The sequence below is a fragment of the Bos grunniens genome, chromosome X (assembly GCF_055505025.1).
Source record: "Bos grunniens cultivar Pamir isolate PY7600 chromosome X, Bosgru_T2T1.0, whole genome shotgun sequence".
Lineage (NCBI taxonomy): Eukaryota > Metazoa > Chordata > Mammalia > Artiodactyla > Bovidae > Bos > Bos grunniens.
This window is the reverse complement of record NC_141194.1, coordinates 76,872,754-76,885,575: the sequence shown is the minus strand read 5'-3', so window position 1 is coordinate 76,885,575 and position 12,822 is coordinate 76,872,754. Positions and strand designations below refer to the sequence as shown.

The 12,822-nt window shown below is 38.1% G+C and overlaps 1 protein-coding gene across 11 annotated transcripts in view; it reads left to right on the top strand.

Annotated features, from left to right (window-relative positions):
- CHM (CHM Rab escort protein) overlaps positions 1-12,822 on the top strand; it is a 249,703-nt gene that overhangs the window by 183,736 nt on the left and 53,145 nt on the right. For all 11 annotated transcript variants that reach the window (XM_086387482.1, XM_086387481.1, XM_086387486.1 and 8 more), the window contains one exon: positions 5,263-5,359. In XM_086387482.1, coding sequence (XP_086243608.1) covers positions 5,263-5,359 — 97 coding nt within the window. The remainder of the gene's footprint in view (positions 1-5,262; positions 5,360-12,822) is intronic.

The window sequence follows — 12,822 nt, the reverse complement described above, 5'->3', positions numbered from 1 at the left end:
CTTTTCCTTCTACTTTTCTGCATATTCATTTTCTTAATTTTTAAGAGTTTAATATTAAAACTCCAACCAGAAATCTTAATTTATCTACTTAAATATTTGTAATATAAAGTAGAACTGTATGTAACTTTGTATTTTCCATATCTCCTATAAATGTGTTATCATTCTTTCATAATTTAAAAAATCAAACTAACACAGAATAAAAATTTTTTAAAAAGGAAAAAAAAAAGAGTGAATCTGGGAACATTTGTAGTCTTGGGAGTTCCCATCCAATGGGTTCCATTTTATTTTAAAAATTACAAGGTGAGGTCGTCTCCTGAGAATGGGGGTGTGAGTGTGGGAATGGGTCAGAGCTCAAGGAAAGGAGTAAAATAATCACCGTGGAAAGTGACCTGTCTCATGGTCAGATGACTGGGCAGTGTTGAGGGGTACAGCTGAGTCTGGAGGTCATGGGTTTACAGTAACATTAATCTGCTCTGATCTTTTCAACTCTTTCATTCTTTTACCCCCACCCAGCCTGCTCATTGACATGTTAAGAGAGACCTACAGTTCCTTGTTCCCTCTGTTTCCTCCCAGATTACCAGCGCCTTTCTGCCCTCTTCCTTTTCCATGTCCTAGACCACATGGTAGGTCTTACGAACTGCTCTTCCTTCAAAACCTTCAATTCCCATGTAATGTTCTTCTGTACCCACAGAGGTAAGTCCCATCCCTGGATGAAGCTCAGATCTACACTTGGAACACTAAGGGCTTATTGGGAAAACTGCAACCAGATAGACTGGCACAACCACAGTGTTGGTGGCACCAACCTCATCTGGCAGAACCCTGAGTACCTACCAACAGTTAGCTCCTCACTGGCCTCAAACAGCTCCCTCTCCCCTCAGAGCTAGTCTTAAGTTTTCACTATTTTTACCCACCCTTAGCCCTCTAACTTCTCCCCCGTCACTTTGCTGAGAAAAGTAAGGACACCTCCAAAGCACAGTGGCCCTTAATCTCCTGCCTCACCATCCACAACTTACATACACAAGCATAGAGACTAATGAGGGAGCTCCCCTCCTTATCCAAGGCCAATCCCTTTTACAAGCGCCCTTGACACACACATGTGCCCACACCAACCTGTATGCCTGCTCTATCTCCTACATCTTCAGCCTCTCCCCACTATTGGTACCTTCCCCTCAACCTGTACACATGTATTAGCATTTTCTGTTCCAAAAATTAAAATAAAAAAAAAAACAGAAAAATGCTCTTTGTGTTTGTACTTATTTGCAGCTAATATCCAATCTCTCCCCTACCCTTACAATATTTTTGAGATGGTATCTCTGCTTGCTGCCTCCAGCTCCTTACTTCTCATTATTTCTAGACCAACCTGGCTTCTACCTTCGTATTTTATTAATAACTTCATACTAGTCAGGACCACAGGACATTTTTGGGTTTTGTTTCCTAAGTATTTTCTGGTATGTTTGACAGTGTTGACAATTCCCTTTCTCTTGAAACTCTACTCCTTTGGCTATCATGACACTTTGTTCTCCTGGTTCTCCTCATAACTCTCTGGCTATTTCCTCTTGACTTCCTCTGTGGGCTCTATCCTCCTCTTAAATATCAGGCCACCTCAGGGTTCTAAGTACAGTCTACCATACCTCTTATTCTGCATGCTTGCCACTTGACTCCATGTACTTTTACGGTTTCCAACTCTGCATAGCCTTCCATGTCTATATCTCCTGGGACTGTTAGCCCAAAGGCCAAAATTCCTACTGGACATCTATCCCAAAGACCCCTCAAACTGAACATACTCAGAGCTGAACTCACCATCTACCCTCTCAAAACTGCTCATCCATTGCTTCCTACTTCCATGAAAGCACTGACGTCCTTCCAACATCTGCTCCCATTTCGGACATGTCGTGAGCCTCCAGGTCCTTGTCAGTATACTTCCTAGAAGTTGCCCCAGTCTGCTTTCCTCTCAATCCTTCTTCTCACTGCTCTGGTTTCAGAGCTCATCACCTCTTCCTTCTAACTGATTGTCCTGCCTCTCATCTTGTCTCCTTTAAATCTGTACTCTTACACAGCCATCAGAGAGATCAGTCTAAAATGTATATCTGGTCTGCTGTTTTTTGTTTCCTATATGTTTTCTTTTTTCTCGTTTTGAATTTTTGAATCATAAATAAATTGATGAGACTTAGAGGAAAGAATAGTGTGATCACTCACCTAGAGCCAGACATACTAGAATATGAAATCAAGTGGGCCTAGGAAGCATCACTACAAACAAAGCTAGTGGAGGTGATGGAATTCCAGTTGAGCTATTTCAAATCCTCAAAGACGATGCTGTGAAAGTGCTGCACTCAGTATGCCAGCAAAATTAGAAAACTCAGCAGTAGTCACAGGACTGGAAAAGGTCAATTTTCATTCCAAACCCAAAGAAAGGCAATGCCAAAGAATGTTCAAACTACTGCACAATTGCACTAATCTCACACACTAGCAAAGTAATGCTCAAAATTCTCAAGGCCAAGCTTCAGTAGTACGTGAACCGTGAATTTCCAGATGTTCAAGCTGGTTTTAGAAAAGGCAGAAGAACCAGAGATCAAATTGCCAACATCCACTGGATTATGGAAAAAGCAAGAGAGTTCCAGAAAAACATCTCTTTCTGCTTTATTGACTATGCCAAAGCCTTTGACTGCATCACAACAAACATTGGAAAAATCTTCAAGAGATGGAAATACCAGACCACATTACCTGCCTCCTGAGAAATCTGTATGCAGGTCAAGAAGCAACAGTTAGAACCGGACATGGAACAACAAACTGGTTCCAAATTGGGAAAGGAGTACTTCAAGGCTCTATATTGTCACCCTGCTTATTTAACTTATGTGCAGAGTACATCATGTTAAATGCCAGGCTGGATGAAGCACAAGTTGGAATCAAGATTGCTGGGAGAAATATCAATAACCTCAGATACGCAGACTACCGTTATGGCAGAAAGTAAAGAAGAACTAAAGAGCCTCTTGATGAAAGTGAAAGAGGAGAGTGAAAAAACCTAGCTTAAAACTCAATATTCACAAAATGAAAATCATGGCATCTGGTCCCATCACTTCATGACAAATAGATGGGGAAACAGTGGAAATGGTGACAGACTTTATTTTTGGGGCTCCAAAATCACTGAAGATGCTGATTGCAGTCATGAAATTAAAAGACGCTTGTTCCTTGGAAGAAAAGCTTTGACCAGCCTACACAGTATATTAAAAAGGAGAGACATCACTTTACTGATAAAGTGATAAAGGTCCATATAGTAAAAGCTCTGGTTTTTCCAGTAGTCATGTATGGATGTGAGAGTTGGACTATAAAGAAAGCTGAGTGCTGAAGAATTGATTTTTTTGAATTGTGGTGTTGGAGAAGACTTGAGAGTCCCTTGGACTGCAAGATCAAACTAGTCAATACTGAAGGAAATCAGTCCTGAATATTCAATGGAAGGACTGATGCTGAGGGTGAAACTCCAATACTTTGGCCACTTAATGTGAAGAACTGACTCATTGGAAAAACCCTGATGCTGGGAAAGATTGAAGGCAGGAGGAGAAGGGGACAACAGAGGATGAGATTGTTGGATGGCATCACCAACTCAATGGACATGAGTTTGAGCAAGCTCTGAGAGTCGGTGATGGACAGGGAAGCCTGGCATGTTGCAGTCCTTAGGGTCGCAAAGAGTTGGACATGACTGAGTGACTGAACTGAACTTAGAGGAAAGAGTTAATTGTTGGTTTAGGTAAATTTTATGAAAGGGTTATTCAAGGATTGAAGGAATTACCTTTTGATGGCTTTTATAATCTCTCTGTGATTTAAGATATTTACCTTTTCAAGAGTTGAGACAAAAGACACTATGGTCGGGGGTCACTGATTATATGTGATAGTTGTCGGAATCAAAAGAAGTATTTAGATGTTGGTCCAATCCTTAAGATACCTTTTCAGTTATATACATGTTTTTAGTCATAATTGTTTGATAATAATTATGCAGCATTAGGGGCTTCCCACGTGGCACGGTGGTAAAGAATCCTCCTGCAATGCAGGAGATATAGGAGATGTGAGTTGGATCCTTGGGTTGGGAAAATCCTAAAGGAGGAAATGGCAATGCATTCCAGTTTTCTTGCCTGAAAAATCCCAGGAACAGAAGAATCTGGTGGACTACAGTCCACAGAGTTTGAGTTGGGCATGACTGAGCACACATGCACACAACATTAGATCCATGTTTTACTGGCTCCTCTCTCTTTAATGCTGCAGTATGACATTTTTTTATCATAGCAGCAAAAGGAGCTGAGGAATATGGAGAAAACTGTTTTTGAGTCATAGTAAATGTCCAAATGTATATACAGGTAGTGATAATAAGAAGGTCATGATTATCAAACAAATTTTATTTTCAGAACTTAAAAGCATTTCCTCTGTTGGCTATCAATATGATGTTGCCAGTTAAAATCTAAACATAATGCTCACAGGTAAAAGTACAAATAGGGCTTTATTTTTTGGCAGTGTTTCCTATAGAAAACAATATATTTTCCTCAGATTGAAGATTAAATTGAGAATTGGTATTGAAGTTTTTGGTTCTGTAGAGAAATATTTACCTGACAATTATTTAAAGTTTTTTAAATATAAAGCCGTATAGCAATTAGTGGTGCCTAGCACAGCATACTGCATATTAATGGAGTCCTTAAATTAATTTGAAGCCATTCATTTTGAAATATTTTGGTATTTGTTTAGCTGTAATTTGGTATATGCTGACATTAGTATCTTTGCACTTTTTTTTTAGGTAACATTTCAAAATTTTAGTACTCTATAACTTCTATTTTTAGCCCTTATGAATAATCAAATTTAATTTAATGTGCTGTGATTGAAACAATGAAGTGCATACAATTCAGAATAATGAATTGTACCTTTATTGTGCCTTTTGGGGGGGCACAATAAATTGTTTAAACCTTTGGAACAAATGAAGTAATTAATCACATCTTTTGAAAATATGTAGTAAGTGAAAGATTTAATAAATATTAAAGATATTTGAAATATTTATTGTCCACGAATTTTAGGACTGCAATATATATCATATATAAATATATCAATAGTTTGACACATGTGCATGCTTTATGTTTCAAATTTTGTTCTAAAATTCAATCCCACCGGCTAAAGTTTTTCAAACATCAATGAATGTTTGAAAAAAGATGTTCAGTTTGCTCTAATAATAAAATAATGAAAATGAGATCTAACAGCTATGTCTGATGTTTTGTTTCTGCTTTTTAGATTTCCATTTTAACAGTGCCAGCAGAGGAACCAGGAACTTTTGCTGTTCGAGTCATTGAGTTATGTTCATCAACAATGACATGCATGAAAGGCTCATGTAAGCACAATAGAGTCTGGTAGTTGGTCTTTTGTGTTTGTTTAGAAGGTAAAGGGGGACAGCTATTCTTATGGTTGTCAGGATTGTATTAATAGTTTTGCTACATACATATATTTTTTAATTCATAGTATTTGTTCACATCATGTAAGTCATACAGTAAGTCATTTCATACCTTCCCCTTGCCTCTGAACATTTCTAAAACTAAATCTTCACATGCACCATTGTTAAGGTATCTATCTGTTCTTCTACCTATGTGTATCAAAATTTCTGTCTCAACACTGTCAGTTATCATGCTGCCTACAACATATTTCTTAAAGATGTTTCAGTAAGTAAAATAAGCAAGTGTACATTGGCCATCACTATGCCTAGACCTAAACTGCATATTCATAGGGATTATTAAGGAACAGTTGACATTCCCGATTTGAAGTATTCATAATCTTACTGCACATCCAATGAAACAAGACAATATTAACTGAGTGCAGTGTGCTCTGGTAGGCATATCAGGGTAGCTAAAGATGAATACAACATAGCCCTGAATTTGGGGGACTCACAGACTAGTCGGACAGATATGACAAATACCTTAGCTGTAAGAGGCAGATTATTAAAATATCACGAGAGGTACTGACAAATTAGACTCTAGATAGTCTTAGAAGGAAAACATAACAGTATCATTAGCTACGATTATTTTAAATTCTGTAAACTTATATTGAGTTTTACTACAACTGTTAACATGAATTATGAAAAGCTGAAGACTAATCTGATTTGGCCTAGTCAAGGAATATTTGACTATGCTTACAAGTGTAGTACTATTGCTTCCTAAAAGATGGTAAAAACGTGGTCAAACAAAGAGAAGTGGGAGCATGATGCCAACAGGGAGAGGCAAGCAAACTTAACCAGTATTGCTATAATCCTGAACTTCCATTTGAAAAAGTAGCTCAAGTTTTTCTCCTTTTATAGTGATATAGGTAAATCTTTACCATATTATTTTTCCCCCTATTACTTTAGCCAGTTTTTGTTTATGTGTCAGTTTATCTGTGTTAGCATATAAATCATGCAACTGCACTCATTTTGGATTTTCTAAATTGCATTTATTTTATGTTTGTGACTATTTTTTAAAATTTACTTTTATAGATTATTTTTCTATGTGAAATATTTTATATTCCCAGTCTTAATAATATACATTCACTGTTGACAATTTGGAAGATGTAAGAAAGAAAAGTAAAATTACTATAATCCTTCTCCTTAGAAATGATCAACACTTGATTATGTTTGTCTTTTTTTAGATGTGTATGCGTATATATTTTCAATAAAATGCAATACTATTTATATACTGTTTATAACCTGCCTTTTAAAAAGACTTTAAAACAGCAAAAATCTTTTTGTAATTCTATGATATAATTTTCAATGATTGTGGATATGCCATTTTTATTTAATCCCATGATGTTGAGATTGTTTTGAAAAATTTTACTTAATAGTCCTATAAAAACCAGCCATTTTTATAGTAAATATTTATGAGCATCAATTATTTTTTGTAGGATTTTTTTTTAGTGGAATTATTGAGTCAAAGTAGATTTTTTTTAAATTTTGGAATAATTATGGATTCATAGAATTTGCAAAGATAGTACACAGAGGTCGAACGTATCCTTCATCTAATTTTTTCCATTAGTTACATTTTACTAAATTATAGTGCAATATCAAAACCAGGAATTTGACATTGGTACAATGTGTGTATGCTTTTGCCATATAGATAATGGTTTTTGGTTTTCAAGGATACATTCAAGATTTTTCTCCTTAGTCTTTGAGTTTTAGAATTTTGATTATGATGGGTCTTGGCATTTATTTCTTTGGATTTATTCTATTTGAAATTTGTGCAGCTTCTTAAATCTGCAGGTTTGTATCTTTTTTTCAAATCTGTGAAATTTTTGTCCTTTATTTCTTTGAGTATTTTTCAGCAAACACTCTTTCTCCTTCTGGGACTTCTATGCCATGACTATTGGATCTTTTCTTTTTTTAAATTAATTTATTTATTTTATTGGAGGCTAATTACTTTACAGTATTGTAGTGGTTTTGCCATACATTGACATGAATCAGCCGTGGGTGTACATGTGTTCCCCATCCTGAAGACCCTCCCCATCCCTCCCCATCCCATCCCTCAGGGTCATCCCAGTTCACCAGCCCTGAACGCCCTGTCTCATGCATCGAACCTGGACTGGTGATCTATTTCACATATGGTAATATGCTATTCTTTCAAATCATCCCACCCTCACCTTCTCCCACAAAGTCCAAAAGTCTGTTCTTTACATCTGTGTCTCTTTTGCTGTCTCACATATAGGATCATCGTACCATCTTTCTAAATTCCATATATCTGCGTTAATATACTGTATTGGTGTTTTTCTTTCTGACTTACTTTACTCTGTGTAATAGCCTCCAGTTTCATCCACCTCATTAGAACTGATTCAAATGCATTCTTTTTAATAGCTGAATAATATTCCATTGTGTATATATACCCCAGCTTTCTTATCCATTCGTCTGCTGATGGACATCTAGATTGCTTCCGTGTCCTATTGTAAACAGTGCTGCGATGAACATTGGAGTACATCTGTCTCTTTCAATTGTTGTTTCCTCAGTGTGTATGCCTAGTAGTGGGATTGCTAGGTTGTATGGCAGCTCTATTTCCAGTATTTTAAGAAATCTCCAAACTGTTCTCCATAGTGGCTGGACCAGGTTGCATTCCCACCAACAGTGTAAGAGGGTTCCCTTTTCTCTGCACCCACTCCAGCGTTTATTGCATGTAGACTTTTTGATAGCAACCATTCTGACTGGTGTGAGATGGTACCTCATTGTGATTTTGATCTGCATTTCTCTGATAATGAGTGCTCAAACTACTGCACAATTGCACTCATCTCACACGCTACTAAAGTAATGCTCAAAATTCTCCAAGCCAGGCTTCAGCAATATGTGAACCGTGAACTTCTTGATGTTCAAGCTGGTTTTAGAAAAGGCAGAGGAACCAGAGATCAAATTGCCAACATCCGCTGGATCATGGAAAAAGCAAGAGAGTTCCAGAGAATCATCTATTTCTGCTTTATTGACTATGCCAAAGCCTTTTACTGTGTGGATCACAATAAACTGTGGAAAATTCTGAAAGAGATGGGAATACCAGACCACCTGATCTGCCTCTTGAGAAATTGGTATGCAGGTCAGGCAGCAACAGTTAGAACTGGACATGGAACAACAGACTGGTTCCAAATAGGAAAAGGAGTTTGTCAAGGCTGTATATTGTCACCCTGTTTATTTAACTTATATGCAGAGTACATCATGAGAAACGCTGGGCTGGAAGAAGCACAAGCTGGAATCAAGATTGCCAGGAGAAATATCAATAACCTCAGATATGCAGATGACACCACCCTTATGGCAGAAAGTGAAGAGGAACTCAAAAGCCTCTTGATGAAAGTGAAAGTGGAGAGTGAAAAAGTTGGCTTAAAGCTCAACATTCAGAAAACGAAGATCATGGCATGCAGTCCCACCACTTCATGGGAAATAGATGGGGAAACAGTGGAAACAGTGTCAGACTTTATTTTTCTCGGCTCCAAAATCACTACAGATGGTGACTGCAGCCATGAAATTAAAAGATGCTTACTCCTTGGAAAGAAAGTTATGACCAACCTAGATAGCATATTCAAAAGCAGAGACATTACTTTGCCAACAGAGGTTCGTCTAGTCAAGGCTATGCTTTTTCCTATGGTCATGTATGGATGTGAGAGTTGGACTGTGAAGAAGGCTGAGCGCTGAAGCATTGATGCTTTTGAACTGTGGTGTTGGAGACTCTTGAGAGTCCCTTGGACTGCAAGGAGATCCAACCTGTCCATTCTGAAGGAGATCAGCCCTGGGATTTCTTTGGAAGGAATGATGCTGAAGCTGAAACTCCAGTACTTTGGTCACCTCATGTGAAGAGTTGACTCATTGGAAAAGACTCTGATGCTGGGAGGGACTGGGGGCAGGAGGAGAAGGGGACGACAGAGGATGAGATGACTGGATGGCATCACTGACTCGATGGACGTGAGTCTCAGTGAACTCCAGGAGTTGGTGATGGACAGGGAGGCCTGGCATGCTGGGATTCATGTGGTCACAAAGAGTCGGACACGACTCAGCGATTGATCTGATCTGATCTGATAATGAGTGATGTTGAGCATCTTTTTCATGTGTTTATTAGCCATCTGTATGTCTTCTTTGGAGAAATGTCTGTTTAGTTCTTTGGCACGTTTTTTGATTGGGCCATTTATTTTTCTGGAAATTAGCTGCAGGAGCTGCTTGTATATTTTTGAGATTAATTCTTTGTCAGTTGCTTCATTTGCTATTATTTTCTCCCATTCTGTAGGCCGTCTTTTCACCTTGCTTATAGTTTCCTTCATTGTGCAAAAGCTTTTAAGTTTAATTAGGTCCCATTTCTTTATTTTTGATTTTATTTCCATTACTCTGGGAGGTGAGTCATAGAGGATCCTGCTGTGATTTATATTAGAGTGTTTTGCCTATGTTTTCCTCTAAGGAGTTTTAGTATTCCTGGTCTTACATTTAGATCTTTAATCTGTTTTCAGTTTATTTTTGCTTGTCAGTAAAGCTTTTGATTTCTCCTTCACATCTGAATGAGATCCTTGCTGGGTAAAGTATTCTGGGTTGTAGGTTTTTCTCTTTCATCACTTTAAGTATGTCCTTACATTCCTTTCTAACATGAAGAGTTTCTATTTAAAGACCAGCTGTTATCCTCATGGGGATCCCCTTGTGTGTTATTTGTTGGTTTTACCTTGCTGCTTCTAATATTTCTTCTTTGTACTTAATCTTCATTAATTTGATTAATATGTGGCTTTAGGTGTTTCACCTTGGGTTTATCCAGTTTGGAACTCTCTGGGTTTCTTGGACTTGGTTGGCTATTTTCTTCCCCATTTTAGGGAAGTTTTAAACTATTGTCTCCTCAAGTATATTCTTATGGCTTTTCTTTTTGTTTTCTTCTTCTGGGATTCCTATGATTTGAACGTTGGGGCGTTTAACATTGTCTCAGAGGTGTCTGAAGTTGTCCTCATTTCTTTTAATTGCTTTTTCTTTTTTCTTCTGCTTCATTTATTTCCACCATTCTATCTTCCACGTCACTTTTCATATCTTCTGCCTCAGTCATTCTACTGTTGGTTCCCTCCAGAGTCCTTTTGATCTCAGTTACTACATTATTCATTATTGATTGACTCTTTTTTATTTCTTCTAGGTCCTTGGTAAACATTTCTTGCAACTTCTCAATCCCTATCTTTAGTCTATTTATCTGCAACTCCATTCTATTTTCAAGATTTTGGGGGTCATCTTTACTATCATTATTCTGAATTATTTTTCATGTAGACTCCCTATCTCCTCCTCTTTTGTTTGTTTTTGTAGGCATTTATCATGTTCCTTTACCTGCTGAATATTTCTCTGCCTTTTCATTTTGTTTAGATTGCTGTGTTTGGGGTGCCCTTTCTGTGTGTTTGAAGTTTGTGGTTCCTCTTTGTGGAGGTTGCTCCCTGTGGGTGGGGTTGGACGAGTGGCTTGTCAAGTTTTCCTGGTAGGGGAGCTTGTGTCCGTGTTCTGGTGGGTGGAGCTGAATCTCTTCTCTCTGGAGTGCAGTGAAGTATCCAGTAGTGAGTTTTGGAGTGTCTGTGGGTTTGGCATGTCTTTGGATAGCCTGTACTTTAATGCTCAGGGCTGTATTCCGGTGTTGCTGGAGAATTATCCTGATAGGTCTTTCTGTGGAACTTGGCTCTTGGGTGGAGCTTGGTTCCAGGGTAGGTATGGAGGCTTTTGGATGATCTCTTCTCTCTTAATTTTCTCTGGAATCAAGAGTTCTCTGATGTTCTCGAGTTTGGATTTAAGCCTCCTGCCTCTGGCTTTCAGTCTTATTCTTACAGTAGCCTCAGGACTTCTCCATCCATACAGCACAGATATAAAACATCTATGTTAATGGTAAAAAAAATTCTCCACAGTGAGGGACACCCAGAGAGGTTCACGTAGTTACAAGGAGAAGAGAAGAGGGAGGACGGAGATAGAGGTGACCAGGAGGTGAAGAGGGGGAATCAAAAGGAGAGAGCAATCAAGCCAGTAATTACACCCCTAAGTGAAAATGGATACTGAAGATTAGATTCTTAAAGGTTCAGTTCAGTTCAGTCACTCAGTCATGTCTGACTTTTTGAGACCCTGTGAACCACAGTACACCAGGCTTCCCTGTCCATCACTAACTCCCAGTGTCCACCCAAACCCATGTCCATTGTGTTGGTGATGCCATCCAACCATCTCATCCTCTGTCGTTCCCTTCTCCTCCTTCCCTCAATCTTTCCCAGCATCAGGTTCTTTTCAAATGAGTCAGCTCTTTGCATCAGGTGGCCAAAGTATTGGAATTTCAGCTTCAACATCAGTCCCTCCAATGAACACCCAGGACTGATCTCCTTTAGGATGGACTGGTTGGATCTCCTTGCAGTCCCAGGGACTCTCAAGAGTCTTCTCCAACACCACACTTCAAAAGCATCAATTCTTTGGTGCTCAGCTTTCTTTATAGTCCAACTCTCACATCCATGACTACTGGAAAAACCATAACCTTGACTAGATGGACCTTTGTTGGCAAAGTAATGTCTCTGCTTTTTAATATGCTGTCTAGGTTGGTTATAAGTTTCCTTCCAAGGAGGTAGTGTCTTTTAATTTTCATGGCTGCAGTCACCATCCACAGTGATTTTGGAGCCCAGAAAAATAAAGTCAGCCACTGTTTCCACTGTTTCCCCATCTATTTGCCATGAAGTGATGGGAGCAGATGCCATGATCTTAGTTTTCTGAATGTTGAGCTTTAAGCCACCTTTTTCACTCTCCTCTTTAAAGGTACAAAATTGATACAAATACCAAAAAGCAAAGATTAAAAATCTAGAGTAGAGTTTAGACTGTGAAAAATACAATATTAAAAATACAAAACAAAATCAATCAGAAAAATTATTTAAAAAATATGAAATTTGCTTTAAAAATAGGGTATTTTTTGCAATGTAATAGATTGTAAAAATGAAAATTATATGAGTAATAAAGAACTTAAAAGTTAAAACAATTTTAAATTAAAAAATGATAATAATTAAAATATATCTAGAAATTTCTCTGGAGTTGTTGAGGGCAATGTGGGGTCAGTTCAGTTTAAGATAGTTCTTTCTTACAGCTTATACTTCTCAAGGTTTGTAGGTCCCTTCCAGTGGTTAGTCAGTGCCAACTACAGGGTTTTTATCTGTTGCACCTGTCACTTCCAGAGCAGTTCCCTCTTTGTTTATTTTGGCTTTCTCAGTTTGCAAGTCTCTTCAGTGTCTAATTTCTGCACTGACACAAGGGGGCGAAGATGGTCACTTATTTATGCTCACTTGTTCAGTTATATTGTGGGAAGGGAGGAACCTTGCAAACATATATCACTGGCGTGTGTG